At 45.4% G+C, this 21,754-nt stretch overlaps 2 protein-coding genes across 3 annotated transcripts in view; both read left to right on the forward strand.

Annotated features, from left to right (window-relative positions):
* The window catches only part of arhgap5 (Rho GTPase activating protein 5), a 79,592-nt gene extending 70,161 nt beyond the window's left edge, over positions 1 to 9,431 (forward strand). The window contains exons 6-7 of one of the 2 annotated variants that reach the window (XM_063184363.1): positions 966 to 1,071; positions 6,532 to 9,431. In XM_063184363.1, the coding sequence (XP_063040433.1) occupies positions 966 to 1,071; positions 6,532 to 6,934 (509 nt within the window). In that variant the 3' untranslated portion in view covers positions 6,935 to 9,431. Of the gene's footprint in view, positions 1 to 965; positions 1,072 to 5,773; positions 5,817 to 6,531 lie in introns of those variants that run through there. The other variant, XM_063184364.1, reaches the window with a different exon arrangement.
* A 2,697-nt stretch (positions 9,432 to 12,128) lies between these two features.
* The window catches only part of akap6 (A kinase (PRKA) anchor protein 6), a 215,741-nt gene continuing 206,115 nt past the window's right edge, over positions 12,129 to 21,754 (forward strand). Inside the window, exon 1 of the mRNA XM_063184362.1 lies at positions 12,129 to 12,208. The gene's annotated coding sequence lies outside the window, so the exon portion shown is untranslated. The remainder of the gene's footprint in view (positions 12,209 to 21,754) is intronic.

The raw sequence follows: 21,754 nt of genomic DNA on the forward strand, positions 1-21,754 counted from the left end.
GTTTAGTTAACAGCCTGCGTCCCTCCCTCAGCTTCACTCTCTCTCTAATGGTCTCCTGCATAAGCCTCCTGCTTCAGCCTGCCTCTCACAGCCTGCGCTTTTTCAAGTCCTGCCCTGGAAGTCCTCACAGACAAACATCCTTGGACAAGACACATGCACACACACACACACACACACACACACACACACACACACACACACACACACACACACACACACACACACACACACACACACACACACACACACACGATCACAACCACACACACACACACGATCACACACACACACACACACACGATCACACACACACACGATCACACAGACATTCTCTAATAAGTATGCACAGAAGTGTGAAAACACAAACATAAGCATGCACACACTATTGTGCCTCTTTCTACTTCTCTCTCAGACAAAGACAAACATAAACACCATTGTGGAGCACCTTTGGAGGAGGTGCTGCTGTGTGCTTGTGTTAGTGTCTCATTTTCGGCCCGTAGTGCGATGCCGCACTTCAAAAGGGCTGAAGAGTCGTTGTCCGCCCGGCCTCTGTGTTTGGTGTTTCGAACTGTGCAGATCAGTGGCAGTCTCTCCGGCCCACTTGTTTCCTAACTGATTGACCGTGTTTGTTTGTGTTGCTCTCCCTGCTATTATTCGCCATCTTTGTATGTCATATATTTCATATTCTTGTAATGTTGCTCTGCCCTAAAGCCCTGTTCAGTGTGTACAGGTGAAAATTGGCAAGTGAAAATCTATTACAGTTGGTTTTTGTTGAGGTTTATGTACTGCTCTACACTGACATTGTGAAATTAAATAACATTGAAACAATTTTGGAATTTCTCCATATATTGTGGTGATGACGTGCATGTTATTTAGTTTAGTGGTTCACTACTGCTCACTTCCCTGACATACTGACTTCATATCTGTATTGTTTTTCCCCGCCCTTTTTTTCCTACCTCTCCCAGAAATCGTGGACCACATAGAGCGGATGCAGGTGCTGAAGGAGATCGTGAGGAAGTTCCCGGCAGTCAACTTTGACGTCTTCAAATATATCATCACTCACCTGAACCGGTAAGGATCCCGAGGCATGCTCTCAATAAGGGCGGACATCCCTGACTCAGAATGCAAAAAACCCTCCCATGTATGGATAGATTTCTTGTTTACAAACATTTGTGATATGAGGAGGGGCAAGATGCTAAGCAGCCAACCACGAGAGCACGTTTTTTGAGTGACAGCAGTTTCCAACAATCAGAGGTTGAAGAGGGACCCCTGGCTGTGCATGCAGACAGGGATTGTTTACAAATGGATAACCCATGTATTGCTCCAGCCGATGAAATGAAACAGCTGATACTCATTACACACCCCTTCAACAAACTGATGAGCCCATTAATGAATAAATCACATGTATTAGTAAAAAGCTGACAGGACTTTTACTTTCTCAGTCCAATTTCTCACTTGTACCGTATTAGTGCACAAGTGTCTGTGGTTTGATGCGTGATCTGGAGCACCGTTGTCTCTGGTTCATGCACTGACAGTATGGTATATCAAGCTGCATCAGTGTTTGCATTGTTGGGTTTCTGAGTTGTACAGTAGACTCATTGCCTTTTTTCAGAGTTCTTTATAATATGGATGACTGTTGATTGTTCAAGTACCTGTTCCAATCACACTACCTCCACTTATACTCTGCCTCAGTCTATCTTAAGTGTGTTAGAGCCTATCTGAGGGCTGCTCGATTATAACAAAAATCAATATCACAATTTTTTAGTCAATATTGATGTCATAATTTTTTTAGGAAGATATTTCTTTGTAAGACAAATAATTGTGCTTAACAATCACAATCTTCCCTTCCTTCAGCAGTGTGAGCAGAGGGCCATAGAGAAACACACAGTGGTGTTCTGCATAAAGGGCCGTACACACACGTCGCTGCTAGTTACTCGCTCAGCGAATTAACTCAATAGAATGTCAATGTGTCCCAGCGAGACTCGCAGGCGAGTAGGCGAGTACTGTACAAGCGATGCTATGTGGGCGGATTCCGAGTTGAAAATATTTTATCTTCGAGCGAGGCGAGTAACCAATTGGAATGCAGAGTTCGGTACTTCTCGGCTGTCCATTGGCAGTTAAAGCCGCGGGAACTTTCAGCGAACGTTCCATGAAAGAGTGGCGAGTAGGCGAGCAAGCGAAAAGCTAGCTTTGTGTGTGTACGCCGCTTTTGTGTTGGGTAACGAGTCTGCTCTGTGCTCGCAATGGCTCAAGTGGAGGGGAATGTATTGCACTTAGTGTAACTTACCTTTTGGCTGTATATACTAATGAAAAAAAATGACTCATTATAACTCATTATTATGAAATTTGATATTGTTTGACAGCAATATTGATATCACGATATAAATCCGATATATTGCACAGCCCTAGTCCATCTCATCAAAGGTCATGAGCAACATGCTCCGATGCAGAACTAAGAAGTGTCACACTGGCCAAACTAACTATATATCTGTAAGGGTCAAATGTACAAATGGCACAGTGTGAGTACGCCCTTCATTTATTACGCAATGTCGAGGTACAAAAGTTCCTGAGCACAAGCCTCTTAGGAGCTTTCAGGTGCTGGTGACAGCCAGGCAGGATAAACGACTTGAAGGGGAAGGAGAGGGCTCCCCTACCTACCGCACACGGCTTTCGCTACCGTTTCATCATCAGCCTCAGCTCTGTGAAAAGCCCTGTATGAAACAATCCTATGGTTATGGTTAGAGGGTAAAGTGGGATTTGGCAAGTAAGGGGAATCCTTAAGTCTGGTTCAGTTGTGGAAGAGAAAGAATGTGTTAAATTACAGCTTGAGAGAGAGCGGCGTTTCTTGCATCTGTTTTGAGACTGCGTGTTTTGAGTTTCTTGTGGTGCTTTTGATGTTTCCCCCAACACTTCTGTCACCCGCGGTGAGCCACCGCATTCTCCAGTTGGCATTCAGTTCGCCGCCTGTCTTGAACCCTTTTGAATGCGCGTCTAAATATTGCCTTAACGTTGTCGTCGTGATGCAGGGTGTTGGCTGTGAACACCCCACTGCGACAGGAAAGTTCAGCTTAGACACCTGCATGCATATGAGGTATACGAGTGCTGGGAACTGCATGAGCAATGAACCGGGAGAATAAGAACTCCAGAGTATCTGTGGGTGCAAGACGCTGTTGGTGGGCTGAGATTGCTTTTCTGATTTGTCAAGTCGAGTGAGTTGAGAGGACCATCTCCAAAAATGTATCAGCCCTGGAAAGCAAGCAGCAAGGCTCTCTCCCTGCACCCTGCAGCACACGGAAAAAAACGAACCCGCTGTAACATTATTATGCATGGAACTTCCAGACAGATTTACTCGCATATTAATAAAGAGGTGCCTGAAATGCTTGCTCCGGATCTTTCCGGCCCACCCGTTTTTTTTGTTTTTTTTTGCATCCCGCCGTAACCTTGAATGACATTCACGCCTAATACACAAGCTATACCACCCCAGGACACATTGCAGTTGTCGTTGGCAGTTCAGTTCATTATAAACTTGATAAGAAAGTGTTGTAGTTGTGAGGTTTTTTTCTTCTCTTTTTTTGTCCATACCGATCCCAAGCAATTAAAAGCAGCAGTCCATAGAGAAAACCACTTCCAGATGGCTGCGTAAGAACAGAATTGATTTTAGTTGTGTCATTATACTGGGGTCATAGGCAGTGGCAGAGGCATTGCCAGTCTCCTGTTGTGATTTCCTAATAGAAATGCAGGGCTTTGCCTTGAGTTTTTTTCCCCACAGTGTGGAATCTCGGAACAGAAATTGCAACATTGTGCTCGAGCGTTTGATGGCTATCTAGGGATGGGGAGGGGATGGAGGAGGTCAAATGCTCGGTCTAATTGGGGGTCCAATGACCTGGATGACCTGGCGCGAGGAGAAGGGAGTTACCTGCCTGCCTGCATGCATGCCAAGCACTGCAGGAATATAGCAGGAAGATGTGAGATACGGAGGAAAAGTAACTGCATATAAAAATGCATACACACATGCACCCAATTTACATTTACACATATGCATACGTTCTTGTACACATGCATACCGTTCACACACATACTGGTGCAAAGCCAAAGACACACACACACTGCACATGTTCACATTGAGATAGTGAGGAATTTGCAAGGCAGATACACATGGGCATATGGGTATACGCACACACACATTACACAGACACAATTACACAAGTATACTCACACACACACACACACACACACACACACACGCACACACACGCGCGCGCGCACACACACACACACACACGCACACACACCTCTGCCTCTGCCTCCACCTCCACAGACACATACACTGCCATGGATTAGAGAGATTTGCTCTCCATAGGGATTCCAAAGTGGAGCAATCTGCATTACCTGACTGCAGAGCTGGAGCTGGAGCAGGAGTGGAGGGCGAGCGGGAGGGTGGCCATGGAGGTGGCCGTGGCGGCAGCTGAGGGGGGAAGCTCCAGCTTCAGCTCTGGCTCCGGCGGGTTTTAGTGCCTGTAATACCAGCTCCAGTCTGTATCTATTAATGTAATTTTCAGCCCTATTTGCTTAATAATCTTAATGGATAGAGTCTGCCTGGTGTGCCTTTCAACATGCCGATGGCAAATTAATCTGTCTGTCTCTCTCTCTCTCTCTCTCTCTCTCTCTCTCTCTGTGTCTGTCGAATAAGGAGGATTTAAGCTACAGCTGCAGCAGCAGTCTTTTTTTAGGCAGCTCTGCTTCTATCTCTGTCGGAGAAATGGGTGGAAATTGGCAGCTGCTATTGGCCTTTTTTAAAAACCACCCAGAACTTTTATTTTACTTTTTTAACTGACAACTTTTTTAACCAGCCATATGAAACCAACTATGTGTGTTATTGGTGTTTTCAATTTAGCTGTGTAATGCTGTGTGTGTGTCACAGTTATTGTGTCCATGAATGATGAGGCTGGTCCTTTCAGAAGTTCTTTCTCAAAGGTCAAGACTGTGCCTTACTCCACGAACATTCATCTAGAGCTACGCCATAGATAGGCATAGGTCTGCGAAGACATGGTTTTATCAAAAAAAAATCTCTGCACGTGATTGGGGAAACAGTTGTCTGACATGTTTAATTATGTGCTACTTCAACTACTCACAGAATACAGTTGTGTTGTAATCATTCGAATACAGTTGAGGCTGCACTTTAATGAAGGACTGCCCATTCGAAACGTTGTGCTATTAAACTTGTTTGGGAGCATAAACAGTGCTGCCTGCCTTTATCGTTTCCTTCTTCGGTTTGGTCCAGCACCTGTGCTACTGGTGTGTGCGTGCATTCTCTGACTTCTTACAGGAATGCAAAGGTCATCATAATGATAAAACCGAAGAATTTCAATCAGTTTATATGCATTTTTTCGCCTTTATTATGAGGACATGTCAGTGAAGATGGTGACAGGAAATGAGTGGGACAGAGAGATGGAGGATCAGGAAATGAGCCGGGCCGGAATCGCACCCAGGATACCATTGTAGCAGTGCAGTGCCCCAGTCTTTTAGAGCCATGGCAGAGCCAAATTTCAATTGTTTTGAAGATGTCGTCTTGGACCTGTTTTTTTTTTCAAATATTGTTTTTTTACTGACATATGGCCAGCTGGCTCAATAACCACCCACATTTTGCTAATTAATGCACAGAAGTGTTTGTGATGCAACTTGTGTTGGTGTAGTTGGAAACATCACAGATAATAGCTGTGCGTGTGTGCGTGCGTGCGTGCGTAGTGCTAGTTAAATGTTCTCACTCCCACAGGGTGAGCCAGCACAGTAAGAAACCCTAATGACATCTTTGTAATGTCTGTGTGTATGTGTTTGTGTGCACTGCACATCACTCAAGTTAAGCGTGTTTGCGTGCATCCTTGCATCCTTTCCTCCCACAGGTTGAGGCAGCACAGTAAGAGCTCTCTGATGAACTAGCAGCGTAATGGATTGGGTGTGCATGTATATTTGCATGTATGTATTTGTTACAAAATTAAATGTTCGTGTTTGTCTCCCCACAGAGTGAGCCATTACAGTACGACCACGCTGATGAACTTGCTGTGCGTGTTTGTGTGTTAGTGTGTGTGTGCGTGCGCGTGCGCGCGTCACTAAATTACATGTGTGCATGCACCCCACAGGGTGAGCCAGCACAGCAAGACAACACTGATGAAGTCGTGAAGTCGCTGTGTAATGATGTTGCATAGTATATATGTGTTTCTAAATGGTGTGTGTGTGTGTGTGTGTGTGTGTGTGTGTGTGTGTGTGTGTGTGTGTGTGTGTGTGTGTGTGTGTGCGTGTACCACAGGATGAACCACCACAGCAAGACGACACTATAGTACTCTGAACTCTGTAATAGTGTGTATGTGTACTGTATGTGCTACTAAATTAAATGTGCGTGTATGTGTGTGTTTCTCTCCCCACAGGGTGATCCATCACAGCAAGGTGACGCTGATGACTTTACTGTGTAGTAGTGTGTATGTACTGTATGTGTTACTAAATTCTGTGTGTGTGTGTGTGTTTCTCCCCCTACAGGGTGAGCCAGCACAGCAAGACAACGCTGATGACGGCCGACAACCTGTCCATCTGCTTCTGGCCCACGCTGATGCGGCCCGACTTTGAGAACAAGGACACGCTCTCCACCACCAAGCTCAACCAGTCGGTCATCGAGTCCTTTATCATGCAGTGCCAGTACTTCTTCTACAACGGCGAGATCGTGGAGACATCCAGCAACGAGGGCACGCCGCCGCCACACGGCCACAGCCACAGCCACGGCCTGGGCCTCACCGAGTCCCTGCTGGCCCTGCAGCTGCCGCCGCCCCTCCAGCCCCAGCAGATACAGCACCAGCATCCACACCAGCACCAGCATCAGCACCCGCATCCGCATCAGCACCCGCATCAGCACCAGCACCAGCTGCAGCCGGACCCACTCATGTAGGGAACCACTCATGGGGCTGGTGGTGGTCGTGGTCATGGGGCTTTGACACCCTCCCTCCCTCCCTCCCACCATCCCCTAAACAGGACGTCAAGGACAGGACTAAACAGGACTTCAAATCCCTCTCCATACTCTTCATAGTCATGTTGTAGAGCACTCGTGGGTTGGTGATTGGGGGTGGGGAGGTTATGCTTTTACCCCCTCCAATCCCCCTTCTCCATACTCTCTAGTTATGTAGTCCACTTGGTGGTGATGGATGTGTGGATGGGCAGGCTGGAGGCTTGCACCTCTCTCTTCTTCCCCTAAACAGGACTTAAAAATGAATCCCTCTGTTCCGTACTCATGTAGACCACTCAGTGAGGTAGGGGTGGGATGGATGGATCCCCACCTCTCCATGCTCGAAACAGGACCATTCAGTCCCTCCATCCCTTGTAGACCACTCGTGAGTGGATGGGGGCTCTACCCCCCTCCCAAAACTATGACTTAGCAACCCTCCTGTTGCCCATCCATACCCCCCATACCCCCAACCCAGTAAACTAGAACTGTTAGTTGCTGTTAAAACAGTGGGGAAACAAATAGAAGAATAAAACCTGGAGGACTATTGGCAATCAGTCATCAGCAATCTTCAACACTGACACAGGACCTGCAGACGCAGAAACACGGAACGGAACTGAACTGAACTGCAGCTGTTTTCTAACTTCAGGAATAAAATAATAATAAAAAGAGGAAAAGACACAAAAAAGTAATGACTCCCGGTGTGCCCCCGGTATTTTTGTAGAAGCTACTCCCCTCCCCCATTCGTTGAGACTGGGTCCCGTATTATGAAAAAGCAGCACAAATAACCTTGAGCAACGTGCATTTCTCCCCCATCCCCTCAACCCCCCAAAGTGGGACTGACTGCATCTCGTCTCGTCTCTTCTCCCCCCCCCTCCTGTGGCTTCCATTGTAACCCCTTGTCAGATGCTGCTCCTCTCCTTGCTAGAGCCTTTTGTAGTAGACACACTACGCTGCAGATGGAGGGTTTGAATGGAATGGAGGAGGACAGAAGAATGTCTCAAGTCTGACCATCATCGTTTCGTTGTCTTTTTTTCTTCTTCTTTCTTTGTGAGTCAAGGGGGAGAAAAAAAATCCCCCTCAGATGGAACTCTGCATGCCCCTCCCCCCTGACAGAAAATATGGCGGAGATGGTTCCTTTCCTTTTACAAGTCAAAACCACAACCCCTTCAGAATAATAAGGAAACAATATTTATACCAGTGTTTTTTTTGCTTGTTTCGAAAGAGGAGAAGAAGCGAAACGGAACAGAAACTGAAGAAAATTTGTCGTTGAACTGGAGATGAAATGAACTGTGAGGCCAGGCTGGTTTCAGTGTGGTTTTCAAACCTGTGCCATACATTCTTACCTGGTGCTTTTTTTTGTTTCTTTTCCCCCCAGATTTTCTTTTCATGGTGATGGATTTTTTTATTCCCCCGTTCCTTTCTTTCCTTTGTTTTTGAAAAGGAATTCTATTTTGTAACCTTCAAAGCCCAATGAGTGGTGGTTGGTGTTGTGGTAACTCCCTTTCTAGTCTCCCCAATGTGATCCTTCTCATCCTCCAGCCCTCTTCCCCCTTCCCCTCTTCACCTCCCCTCCTCTCTGGCTCGCCACGGTTTTTGGGTAAGGAGTGGACCTGTGTGACCCGCAAGAAAAAGGTGCACCAGACTGGGGCAGAACCTTTTGCACCGTTCCCTGGTCCAGTCTGGAAGCAGAACGCACGCCGAGCACTCTGGAACTTAACAGAAGGGACAACCCCACTGGATCATTTTTGTGGTTTCTTTCTCTTTTTAAAAAAACCCTTTTATTTGTAAGCGTTAAGGCACATTCTTTCGCAAGAAACCTCTCGGCCTTTTGCAAAGCAGTCCAGGTCTTAGCCTTTTTTATTATTTTAAATTTCCACCTCATGGCTATCCCTCTGTTCGGAGTATTGGTTTCTACGTACCAACAGCAGCAGGCATTTGTATATTTGCCTTTTATTTCTTTGTTGACCTGAATTTGCATGTGTTTATTTGCCACGTTCAACAACTACGTGAGGGTTCAATAAAGTTTTGACTAAAAACAAGCAAAGGACTGAAACACTTACACTCAAGCTTAACCGTTTAAATGCAAGACTTATTTTTTTTATTATCTAACTTGGTTGAGGGAACATGATAATGGGGTCAAATTTTATTCATCCTTTATTTTTGTCATGCCAGATATTAATTCTTAATATCATATTTTTGGTTTTATGTCTAATTGTTTCCCAAAGTAGAGGAAAAAAAGTATATATATAAAATATATATTATCAGCATCATATGATTGCTGATAACTGCAAAAATACCGTTGGGTACTGAAACTGTATAATCTTGTAAAACCTATAATCAGATTTCTTTGTGGTATGCTGTACTAAAAAAATTGGGGCTAGGTTAATTGACTGTGTACTTAATTCCCTATATGAATAAAGATTCATTGCTTCTTTGTAGATGGTACGGAACTTTGTTTTTCGTTTGTAAGAGATGCTGCTTTGAAGCAACAACAAAAATGAAATCTTGGTAAGGAAAAAAGGTGTTTTAGAGGGCTTTGCGTGTGAACAAGTGGAAATGCATCAGATAGCAATGTCTTAAAGTCCCACCACCTCATTTTCCTCAGTAGACAAGACTACTGCTTCATGGCAAGGAATTGATGGGGGAGGGAACTGCAGCTGCTAGAAATACCCTGTGTGTAGTTTCAAAACGCAAACCCTTATTTGTTCATAAAAAAACCTGCCTCACCTAAGCCGGTGTACAAACTAAAGAATTTAACGTCAACTTCTCTGTATAGTAAATAAATGATTTTGAGAAAAGAAACCAGAATGCTTTGGCTTACTCAGTAATTTCTGTTTTCCCTTAAATAAAGGGGTTTTTTCCCAACCTGTGGCTGACATGAGTCTAAAATGTTGTTGCATGATATGATTGATAGCTTATTAATGGCAACACCTCCATGTGAAGCCTTGTAATGCATAATTCTATGTGAAACTCGTCTATTTTGAGTAGATGTCTGCCTTTTTGAAGCAGCCAGATAGCTCATAGTACCCTTGCCCAGGCAGACCTCAGCAAGAGGGGATCAAAGTGCGGTTCACAACCCAATAGTGGTGCGTATTGGCTTACGTGGTCAGTGATGTTCTGTAGCAATTGAAAGCGCTGCGGATTTGGGACTGGAAGGGAAAAAGCAGTGATGAGTGCAGCTCACTCAGGCGCGCGGTGGCTCCAAAACAAAGTCCACGTGCGCCATCTGCTGTAAAATGAGAGACAGCAAAAGAAGAAATAATCTGACTCACCCAGGTTAGATAGTGCCTGTCAGGTGGCTTGTTGGCTTATACACAAATCATTTCAAGGGGAAAATACCTGTTCAGGTTTGTATCGCTCTTTCCACACAAATAAGAGTCATGTTGTGTAGCCATCTTTGAAGCTGGAAAACCTCAAGCGCGGAAGCTGATAGTGCTGCTTGTTACATTCCTGGGAATGAAATCGTCATTGTTCCGATTAGAAAGGCGCACCCGCGTGGCCGACCTGCATCCTCGTGTTTGTGTTAGCTTGTCAAATCAAAGGTTTGAGTAACATGATGACTGCAGAAAATATGAACTGACACGATGGGATAGACCACCAAGGCACCATTACCTCAGGCAGGTTACAACTGCTCTTGTTAGGCCTACTACCTGTTAGGTATACTAAATAGTTAATTCTAGGCTTACTTACAGCACACTGTTTTCAAATTATAACTGATAAGTCCTTTGTACGGTAATTGACGAATTATCGTATTATTCCTCCAAATAAGGCTATTAAAATGGCACGTATTTTGATTGCAAATTAATGTTTTAGAGCCTAATACAAATAAACAGGCTACCATGGGAAATAACGTGGACGCTGTAGCACAGATTGTTTTTTCTAGGAAGAAAAGGGCTGTGGTAATAGTCACTGAAAGACCTTTCTAGTTCTACTATGGCAGTCCACAGTGTCTTAAGTGTCTCATTACCACTTGGTCATTGCAATTTTGGTAACAGCTAATTAAGAGGGGTCATCATGTCTGCCTAAAACTAAAACAAAGCAAGCAGCACTTGTTTACACACTGACCTTATGTAGCATACAGAAGAGAGAGAGAATACCAGTAGTCACAACATGAAAATGTAACTGTGAAGATGTACTGCCATCTAGTGTGAGTTAAGGAACAAGCATTCACTGATTATCCATACTTACCGGTACCTCAATTACACAGTCTTCACTCTCTTCATGTAAAACAGTCTATCCCGATTGGTCCATGGCAAATGTAGTAGGCCTTTGCCATCAACACCTTTTAAAGTAGGCCTAATAGTGGGACATCAGTCTTTTTTATTTCAGATATAATTCTGTTGTGCCAAGCAACACATGCACAAATGCATGGCAATATATTAGGTATTTTTCAGATGAATTAGCCTATGTTTTGGGTATTAACACTAGTTATATTGGTTTAATTTATAAAACATTTTTTCTACACAAATGACAGAAAAAAACAGTTGAAAGTAGGACATGTTACCATTTAAATGAAGCTGGTATCATGAGTAGGGAAAACGGCTTCAGTGATCCAGTAGCCTATGTCCTCTTGTGTAGATGACAGTGGCTATTTTAGAGCTATCATCATTTCCTTGGGTTAATAGTACTTCCTGGAGCACAGTTTCCTACCTAGGAGGGAAGCAGGATCGATGTGGTCAAAAAAAGAAAAAAGAAAACAGGAAACCACATCCTCTCATTAAGCATGCGTCTCTCTCTCGTTCTCTCTCTCTCTCTCTCTCTCTCTCCCTCTCTCTCTCTCTCTCTCTCTCTGCCCCTCCCTTTCCTCTGTCTTCTCTGGCTCCGCCTCCTCCCCCTGCCTTCTGCTCGTGTGCCTCAGTCACACCGGGAAGCACCACACCTCCCCGGCCAATCACATAGCACAACCACCTCTCCATCACATCTCAGTTTCCAAGGCAACTGGGGCCGTTCTGCTGGAGAGGTGCAGCATCATCCTCCCTGTCCCCTCCACCGCTCAGCCCAGGGCTCTTACTGTATGGAGGCAGGCAACCCTGCGGAGTCTCTCTCTCTCTCTCTCTCTCTCTCTCTCTCTCTCTCTCTCTCTCTCTCTCTCTCTCTCTCTCTCTCTCATCTCATCTCAGGCACCTCCCTCTCTTCCCGCAACACCCTGCCTTCAGCACACTCAGGAAAGCAGGAGGAGGAAAAAAAACATGGAGCAGCAGAAGGAGGAGTGAACGGTAGGTAGGTACTTGGCTTCCATTCTTCCTTTTGTTTTGTTATTTCTCTTTCCTGCTGCCTGCCTTTTTTTGTTCCTGGTCTCTTTCTATCTGTCTCTCTTATTCTCTACCTCCACCTCGCTTTCTCCTTCTCTGTTTCTGTCACAAATCCCAGACATGTGTGAGGACACACACTAGGGTGTTTGCTGTAATCCCCCTATTGCCGGAGATTGGTAGAGCTTGGTAGCCTGATTGCTAACCATGTTAGGAGCATATGCTGCCTGCTTGCCAGGCTGGATGGCTGGATGGCTGGATGGCTGGCTGAAGGCACCATGTCTATACCCGTGATGATGATGGTGATGTTGATGGTTGCCTCAGCTGCCTCCAGTCCAGCCCCTGCTGTTTCTGCTGCTTTTGTTCAATGCGGGGGGCGCCTGCAGAGCAGAGGAGAAAGGGGCTCGTTACAGGCTGCATACACGAGCAAGCTGGGGGCAGCCTGTCAACCATCCAGTCAGCCAGCCAGTCGTCCAGCCCTAGCACAACCGGCCCACCCACCCACTGCAGCCAGGGTTCACACAGGCCAGATCCCATCCTTTTTAGCTCCAGGGGACCTCTCTCTCTCTCTCTCTCTCTCTCTCTCTCTCTCTCTCTCTCTCTCTCTCTCTCTCTCTCTCTCTCGTCCTTGTTATTGTTGTAGCTATTTCTATCGCTGGTATGCTATGTAGGTAGGTTGGAGATGTTGGTCCGTCTGAGTCTGCTGCTGCTGCTACCGCTGCTGGGTTGCTGACTCCAGCTGTCCCACATCCCACACCCACGTCTTTCACCAGGAAGTGAGCGAGGACGGAGCATGATTCGGGCCAACTGTGTTACCCCCCCACCCCACCCCACCCACCTCTTTCTTTCACTGTATATCAGACTGGGATGTCTACTGTATGATGATTGTTTGTTTAGGTGTGCAGCTACTGTATACGCATGTACAGTGCCTATGTCATTTCAGTCCCCACCCATTTCTTCCCAGTACAGTACAAGCTGCTTAGCTTGAGAGCTTGAATGCTAAGCAGCCCCTCTTTGCTTCGGTAGTGGCCTGTTATAGGGTGGAGTGGGAAAGGGAGGCTGGGACTTTTGGCAGAGCCTATGCGGTCAGGCTCCATGTTTTGTTTGTCTGATGGTGCTCTATGCTCCACATGCATGGCACTAATGTGCAATAGTACTCTGATGTTACCCTGATGTCTGCCTTGCCCTTCCTTAATCAAGTCTTGTTCAGGGATGCAGAATGAATTTCAGTGCAAACTGACAATAAAGTGTTATCATATCATATCGTATCGTATTGTATCATATGGTATCGAAATGTTAGTGGGTGTTAGCTAGACCGAGATGTGCTACAGGACCTGTCTTGAGGGCACGCCTGTTAGATGCTAACCCATTTATCTCTCCTCTTGCTTGGGCCCTGGCCAGTTAGCCTCATCTGGCAGTGCTCAGCTCAGCCCAGCACACGCAAGCAAGCAAGGTTACCTATCAGCCGTGTGGTCAGGGAAGGAGGAAGGGGATGAGAAGGCACAGCTGAGAAACAGCCAGGGCTGTTGTTGATTCTGTGGGTAGTACTAAATATGCCAACATATTTGATGTTATCATCTATTGTGTTGTCATGCTGTGTTGTGCTGTAGTCTATGGTGTTGGGTTAGGTTAGGATAGTAGGGAGGGGTTGTTTTTTTGCATTGGTTTGTGTTATGAGATGTGGCAGTGTGTTATTTTGAAGTGTTGTGAGGTGTGTTGTTTACTAAGTGGTTTAGTAAAATGAGGTGTGGATTGGTCTCTGTGGTGAGGGATGTTGTAAGGTGCAGAGTGTGGTCATGTGTTATGTTTTGCCTTGTTGTATGATGTAGTATCATATTCATTCAGGCCAGTAGCGTGATGTTTTGCTGTGCCATTTGTTGTGTGACATGTTTTGTAGTGAGGTGGTGTGTCATGTTTTGTTGTGCGCTACAGCGTGTAGTGAAGTGTGGTGTTGTTATTGTGTATTGCGTTGTCATGGGGTGTTGTGTAGTCTGGTACCATATCGTTGTGTTGTTTTAATGTAGTGTGGTGTTGTTACTGTGTATTGTGTTGTCATGTCATGTCATGTTGTGTGGTTGTGTACCATATTGTTGCTCTAGTGCGCTGTGAGGCGTGGTTGCTGACTGCCATCGTCCATCCTTCCTCAGGATGTTGTTTAGCTTCTTTACTCGTCGACGCGTGCTGCAGTCCATGCGCCGGCTGGCCTTGTTAGCCTAACATGTGCTACTGGCCTAGACAGCTGGGTGGTGTGAGGGTTTTCGTGTGTGTGTGTGTGTGTGTGTGTGTGTGTGTGTGTGTGTGTGTGTGTGTGTGTGTGTGTGTGTGTGTGTGTGTGTGTGGTTGTTGGGTGGGTGCCATGCGAGGGGAGCAACTGAGAGAGTCCCCTGTGTTCCTCCCTCCCCACTCCCCTCCCCCTGTCTGTCCCAGGGGACCCCTACTTTTTATTATGCTGATGAGGCTGCTGCACGTATAGGGAATTTGTGTGTGTGTGTGTTTGTGTGTGTGTGTGTGTGTGTGTGTGTGTGTGTGTGTGTGTGTGTGTGTGTGTGTGTGTGTGTGTGTGTGTGTGTTTGTGGGGGGTTGGGTTGGGGCCTCTTCATGTGAAGGGGTACCCTACTGAAGCCGTACCCACAGTTCTCCTCTCGCTATTCAAATGCCTGCTTTTGTTTCAGCATCAAAAAGAGCACAAATATACAAAAAACTCTTGCTCTCTCTTTCTCTCTCTCTTCCACTCCTTCCCCATCTCTCCCATACACACGAACACACACGCACACGCACACACACACACACGGACACACAAATGGACAAATGTGTCCCTAAGCTTGTTATACGCTGATGCAGGTGACCCAGAACTGTTTGCTATACAGCATTGGTAAGACATGGGTCCATTAAGCCCCAGAGGCTCCTCAGAGGGCATAGATTAGAATGCAGTACACTGCTGATCGTAAGGCTCAGGCAGATGCAATACAGCCAAGGACCAGTACTCCTTTCTCTAAATCAGGGGTGGGAAACCTTTTTCATTCGAGGGCCATTTTAAGTTTTATTAAGTCCTCCACCAAGGGCCGTACTATGAACACAGACCAGGATTTCCCCCCGCACTTTAGGCCTATATTGAAGGTGGCCACCTTTACAACAGACCCCACCTTCACTAGGTTCCCTGAAAATAGAACTTAATTGTATTGGAAATGCAGTTTCTAACATTTCTTTACAAAACACGTCATATTTCATGTGAATCTGCACAAGATTAAAATCATGGGTGGGCCGGAGGTTCTCCATCCCTGCTCTAAATGATGGCAGGACCACAGAAAAATGGGGTATCTCTGAAAGCCACTTTTTTTAGTCACTTACGGGTATGTTAACCCAGGGCAAGTAAAGCTACTACTGGTAAATTGATTGGCCCTTTCGCATAATTTTGCCAGACAAACAGGCCAATGTGATCCCTCTGTCAGGACGTTTGACACTTACTCTTTACAGATACATAGATGTATAGATATATAGATAACATATACCTGTATAGATAGCATAGATGTTAACTTAGCTTGGCCCGTCACTAAACCCCATGCCTTTGAAATACTGCAGTGTAGACGTCCAATGTAGAATCTTGCATCACCAGTGATGTATGTATATGTATGTTCCCAGCAGCCATGTAAATCAAGGCTCAAGGCTTTGAGGCTTGTCCATTAGCCGTGTTCGCTGATAAGCAGGGACGTGTTGGGCCAGAGAGAGAGAGAGAGTTTAATCTGTGCAGTGTACTTACTAGTACTTACATAACCCCAGAGATCAGGGGTCAAAGTACCCATGCCGCTGCGTCTTTTCATCATCCCCATTCAAGCGCACTGTGCTGTACTGTACTGTACCACACCATCTCATCTCCATCCCTTATATTGCCGACATGGCCTTGAAGTAGAGACGGTGTAGTGTTTGGGGCGAGCAAGCATGCTTTTTAATGTTTTGTTTTGATTCTGACTGCGTGTGTGTGCGTGATTCTTTGACTAACATCAAAAATAGACTCACGTGTTCTTGGTGAATGGGCCATGCGATTTTTGTTACTTGGACAAGCAGTGGGGGGGTTTTATATTCCATTTTGCTCGTGTTTGTTGCACTCCACGTCTCCCATTCTTCCACTCCCTTTTGAAATTTGTTTTGAGCAGAGGCGGTGAGGTTAGGGACGTGGCTAGGGTTGCCAACCGTCCCTTGAAATACAGAATTGCCCCTTATTTGGAAGTCAAGTCCCTTACTTTTTCCTTATTTTTCCTTAAAGTTCCTTATTTTCATGAATATCTAAGGCTGAAACGGGCCACAATTTGGTTAAGATGCAGGAAATTGCGTCTAAAAAATGCTTTTTTTCTGGGGGAGGCCCCCCATTCCCCCGCGACAATCAAGTGTCCCTTATTTTCATTCCTGAAAGGTGGCAACCCTAGACGTGGCAGCATGACACTTAATATCTCTCTCGCTCTCCCCTCTTGCTCTCTCTCTCTCTCTCTCTCTCTCTCTCTCTCCCCCCCTCTCTCTCTCTCTCTGTTATCTGCACTCTATCCTCTCCATCATCAGACCAGACTGACCAGCCTTTATGAGAGGGGAAAAGGCTTTCAGGGTGTGGCAGGCAGGCAGCAGTGGCTATTGACTTTCCCAGGAGGTCTGGCCAGTATCTTCCTGCCTGGCTGTCCAGGCTCCTTGGATAGATTAAAACACACCCTGTACTGCACTGTATTAGTATACAGTATGAAGGGTTCAGAATGCAATGAGATGAGTTTACAAAAACAGGCCATATTTCTATGATTTTAACCCTGTTATAAATTAGCTGTTACCAGAATGAAAGTCGTAATTTATTGCTAAAGGCCCTGTGCAGTCAGAGTGGTGTAGTACTATGGTAGTTATGCTTTTTCAGTGTCTATTACAACATTCCAGTGGCGTAATAGGGCTACTTAACTTAAATTAATTCCATCTCGTTTTATTTTAGGTTTGACTTGATGTACACGTTACATTTGAGTGGCTTTTGGTTGAGGTTACTTCCTACTTATGTTTGTATTTATATCCTCCAGGGGTGGCATTCTCGAAAGCGTCTTTGCTAATGATGGTAGCAACGTCTTTTCGTGTTTTCTTTTTAATAAATGTGCCGTGACTCACAAGTGAGGTCATGTAAAGTCCTCGTCATTGATTAGCCATGATAAGTTTCTCCAAAAGTGATTTGTAAGCGGATCTTTATGTCTACATTAGCCCTGCCATAGCAGGCGTTCAGTTGTTTTTAAAGGTTGATGGATACATGACTCAGGAATGATAGGAAATTGATAGTCCGCAGAATTGATGGGGCATTACTGTAGATATCTCCCAAGAATGATTACTTAGCTATATTCATTTATTTGGTGTCATACTGGCATCATTTATGGCTCTCAAATGCTTTATTATGGGATTCAAAAACATTCAGATTTCCCAGAATTCACGAGATATGGATATCTCCAACAATGATCACTAAGCAGATCTTTTTATAGCACTGGTGTCAGACATGGTATTCAGTTGATTTGATGTTATGAATGGATAGGCCTACATCATACAATCTGGGTCATTTAGATCCCAGAGAATTGATTAGGTACATACTGAAGATGTACTGCCAAGAATGATGATCAAACTGTTCTTATCTTCAGAGCGCTAGTGTCATGCAGTGCATGGCATTCAGTTGTTTTATGTCCTCTCTCTCTCCTTCTTCTGGGGAAATGAGTTGTGAACTTGGCAGATGGAAATGAGTGCTGACATTAAGGTCGGGAGATGATGAAGTTCAAGGGTTAGCATGTGGTATTGATTCAGAGCAGGAGGAGCGGAGCCTCCAGGAGTAATGTACAGGTTAGAGGCCTTTCAGCCGTTCAGGTAATTTACACGCGCACATTTACGTGCGCGCGCGCGCACACACACACACACGCACACGCACACGCACACGCACACAGACACACAGACACACATACACACAGGATGTGTGGAATGTGGATGATGGAACAGCACATACATTACACACACACACACACACACACACACACACACACACACACACACACACACACACACACACACACACACACACACACACACACACACACACACACACACACACACACACACACACGGTTATGTTGCTGATGGAAAAAGACACATGCACTTACACACATACACACACACACAGATAAAGTGGTATGAGGCTGATGAAAAACCGAAATGTGGGTGAGGCGCCTCTCCTCCCCATCTATTACAGTGAGTGTCTGTCAGTAACCACATATATCTCACTCTCCCTGCCACCACACATACCGTATCTCGCTCTCCCTTCACTGTCAGTGGTCAAGTATTTTTCCCTTCTCTGTGTTATTTAGCACCTTGACAGTGTTGAGACTCATTTCTCTGTGTGTGTCCGTGTTAGGGTCAACTTCTGTCACTGTGTAAACTGTTTAGTGATTGCTGAGTATACTGTACTGAGCCTTGATGGAATGGTGGGTGTTGAAGGTGTTTGCCTTGGTTGTTGTAGGCCATGCCCATTACCGGTACATTGTTACTATACTATATGCTATACATAATACTACAGTATAAAATTGGGATTTGATGTCATGCTGATAAAGGGCCATTGAAATGACTTTATTGGTTTTTACAACAAAAAAGGGTAATATGCAGGAATATGTCAATATTTCAGCGAGTCATTGTATGCTTGAATTACTTGTAACAGTACTACACTGAACTGCATGTTCCAAGAAATGGCGTGAACTGCTTTACATCTATGCCGTCGGCCTACAGCACACTGGTTTGCATCCGTGTCACTTAGACTGGAACACTTATGTAACCTTAACATGAAAGAACGAGTCCCCAGCTTTGTACGACAAGACTGGGCTGAATCTCGCTGTGGCCTTCAATCTCTGTTTTTTTTTTCCAAAATGGCGGTGGTCTCAGTTCAAGAGCATTATCTATCTTGGTAGAATGCATTATTGAACAGCAGCAAATTCACTATGCAGTCAGAGTCCTCACAGGCAGGACCATGCTGCTGTGCTGTTGGACAGAGTGGGGGTGGGGGAGCCAGATGTGTGTCTGTGTATGTGTATGTGTGAATAGACTTGTGCAGTGGGTGTGTATTGGTTGGCGTTTGGGTTTTGTGTGTGTGTGTGTGTGGGGGGGGGTGTTCTGTGTGCGTGTGTGTGTACGTGAGTGTGTGCATGTGTGTGTGTGTGTGTGTGTTTGTGTTTGTGTGTGTATGTGTGTGTGCGTGCATGTGTGTGTGTGTGTGTGCGTGTATAAAAACCTTGGCCTTGGCTCCAGTCTGGTGTGAGTTCATCATGTACCCCTCCCAGTGTAAGGCTAGACTCAGCTAAAAGGGGGCTCTGGGGACACTGACATGCTGTCTCTGTCAGACTAACGCGCGCCCTGTCTCTCTTGGTAGCCATAAGCACTCACTGTTGCCATGTATGCTCTGACACATGTTTGCAACAGACATGCTGCGAAATGAATAGCCTCAGATGTGCAGAAGCTAGCTAGTGCTAACCATAAATAGCAACATATCCAAAATAGCTTCAAGGTTCAGAACATCTGTTCTACCAAAAACTATTCTGTCCTACCAGATTCTGTACAATATTTAAACCCATCGTCTTCAGTGTTGAGCACATGCAACTGTGAATAGGGGGGCTTTAGTCTACCATAACATTGCATTGGTTTAGTCTACCATAAGATTGCAGTCTTTTGTGTGCTGAATGTGGATATTGATTGAGGTTTGTGAAGACAGCAATGTGTCTTGATTGTGTTACTGTACTGAATGCCTCTGATCCTGTGCCATGTCAATAGAACAGGAAGGGGGGAGGGTATACAGATATCATCCTCTGATAATAGACTGAGAGAGAGAGAGAGAGAGAGAGAGAGAGAGAGAGAGAGAGAGAGAGAGAGAGAGAGAGAGAGAGAGAGAGAGAGAGAGAGAGAGAGAGAGAGATTCTTTGTCCCAATACAGTTATTGGTTTGTCTAAGGGGGACAAGCAGGAGAGAAGGAGAGAAGCCAAACCACACTCATCATCACCCAATGGGCCATAATGTGTATCAGTTAGCCCTGAGCCTTCATATACATGGATGGGGTGACCTCTGAAGGTCAAGGTAAAGGGGAATAGTCTCGTCTAGCCACAGAGAATAGGAGAGGGTGTGTGGAGGTCACAGAGCATAGGATAGTCCGGGTGGGGGTTGTGTGTTTGTATGGTTTGACAGTGAATAGGCGAAGCTGGGTGAGGGTTGTGTGTTTGTATGGTTTGATGGTGAATCTGCCTGGAGCACATCACCTCTGCCAAATCCAGTTGGGTCTGGGGGATGTAGAAGGTGGGTACTTTGGTCTGAAGGGTAATGAATGCAAAGTCTGATTTCCCAGCTCTCTGTGTCTCTACACCCCCCTTTCATCTGTTTGATCTTGTTTGAGCTTTTCATCTCCGAGGCCTCCAAGGTTTCTCCCGTTTGTGTCAGGCTTCCAGGAGGGAATCAGATCAAGCGATGTCAAAATTGTATTTAATGAAGGCTTCTTGCATCCAAATGAATGCATACAGAGCTACTGTTGGAGGGGGGGATCAAGCTGATGCTATGCCCTGGAAACCAAAGCAGTAGGGTGGGTTTGTAACAGACTCTCAGTGTCCTCTCTTTAAACAAGAAGCTCAGCCGTCAGTGTGCTGGTGTGTGTGTATCGTCATAGAATTAAGCTATAAAATCTTGACCTACATAAAATCTTCCCCATCATAGTGACACAGCTTTTCCCATGTAGATGCACTACTACTAGACTACACGCTGAGCCAGTAGGATTATGCGTTTATGCTGAATGGAGTGGTAGGGTAGGATATCTCAGATGTGTTGTTTTTGTCATTGTCATGGAAAGGCTTACCCCATGGAACCAGTGCAAACAGAACTGCAGTGTTGTGACAGCTACCGAGCTACGTGTAGCATCTTTTCACACCCAAATGGCTCTCTGTCGCGTTGTTATTTCTATCCATGTCGTCATGCGGGGATGAGATCAAATGGAGTTTGCAGGGGAGAGAGGAGTAGCAGTGTCAACACGGCTGCATGCAGTCCAATGTTGCCAGATGTACGATAATTATCATATTTGTACCAGAAGTTTGTCCCCTGTACGATAGAAAAACCATGATGTTTTCAGAGTTTTCATTCATTCCATAAACAGCTATTGGGTTCGTGTACGATAACTTCCTCCCAAAACCTCCCAAAAACCATGATTTTGAAGTTTTGGTACGATAGTTCCGCATTTTCTATTTGGCAACACTGATCCAGTCAGCCCTGTGCTCTGCTGCCCTGCCTGGTTAATGCAGTAAAACAGCACAAGGGGCAACTGAACTTGGACTACATACTGGAACACAAAAACATACTCAGTGGAAGGAAATAACTGGCCATGACCTTTGACCTTTGTATGACTGCAGATCAACTGTTTGTGTTTCACTTTAGCAGGGGCAAGTGGCTTTTGGGTAGGCGTGGGTGGTGGGTTGGGGAAAGTGTGTGTGTGTGTGTGTGTGTGTGT

This window comes from Engraulis encrasicolus, chromosome 19 (assembly GCF_034702125.1).
Source record: "Engraulis encrasicolus isolate BLACKSEA-1 chromosome 19, IST_EnEncr_1.0, whole genome shotgun sequence".
Taxonomy (NCBI): domain Eukaryota; kingdom Metazoa; phylum Chordata; class Actinopteri; order Clupeiformes; family Engraulidae; genus Engraulis; species Engraulis encrasicolus.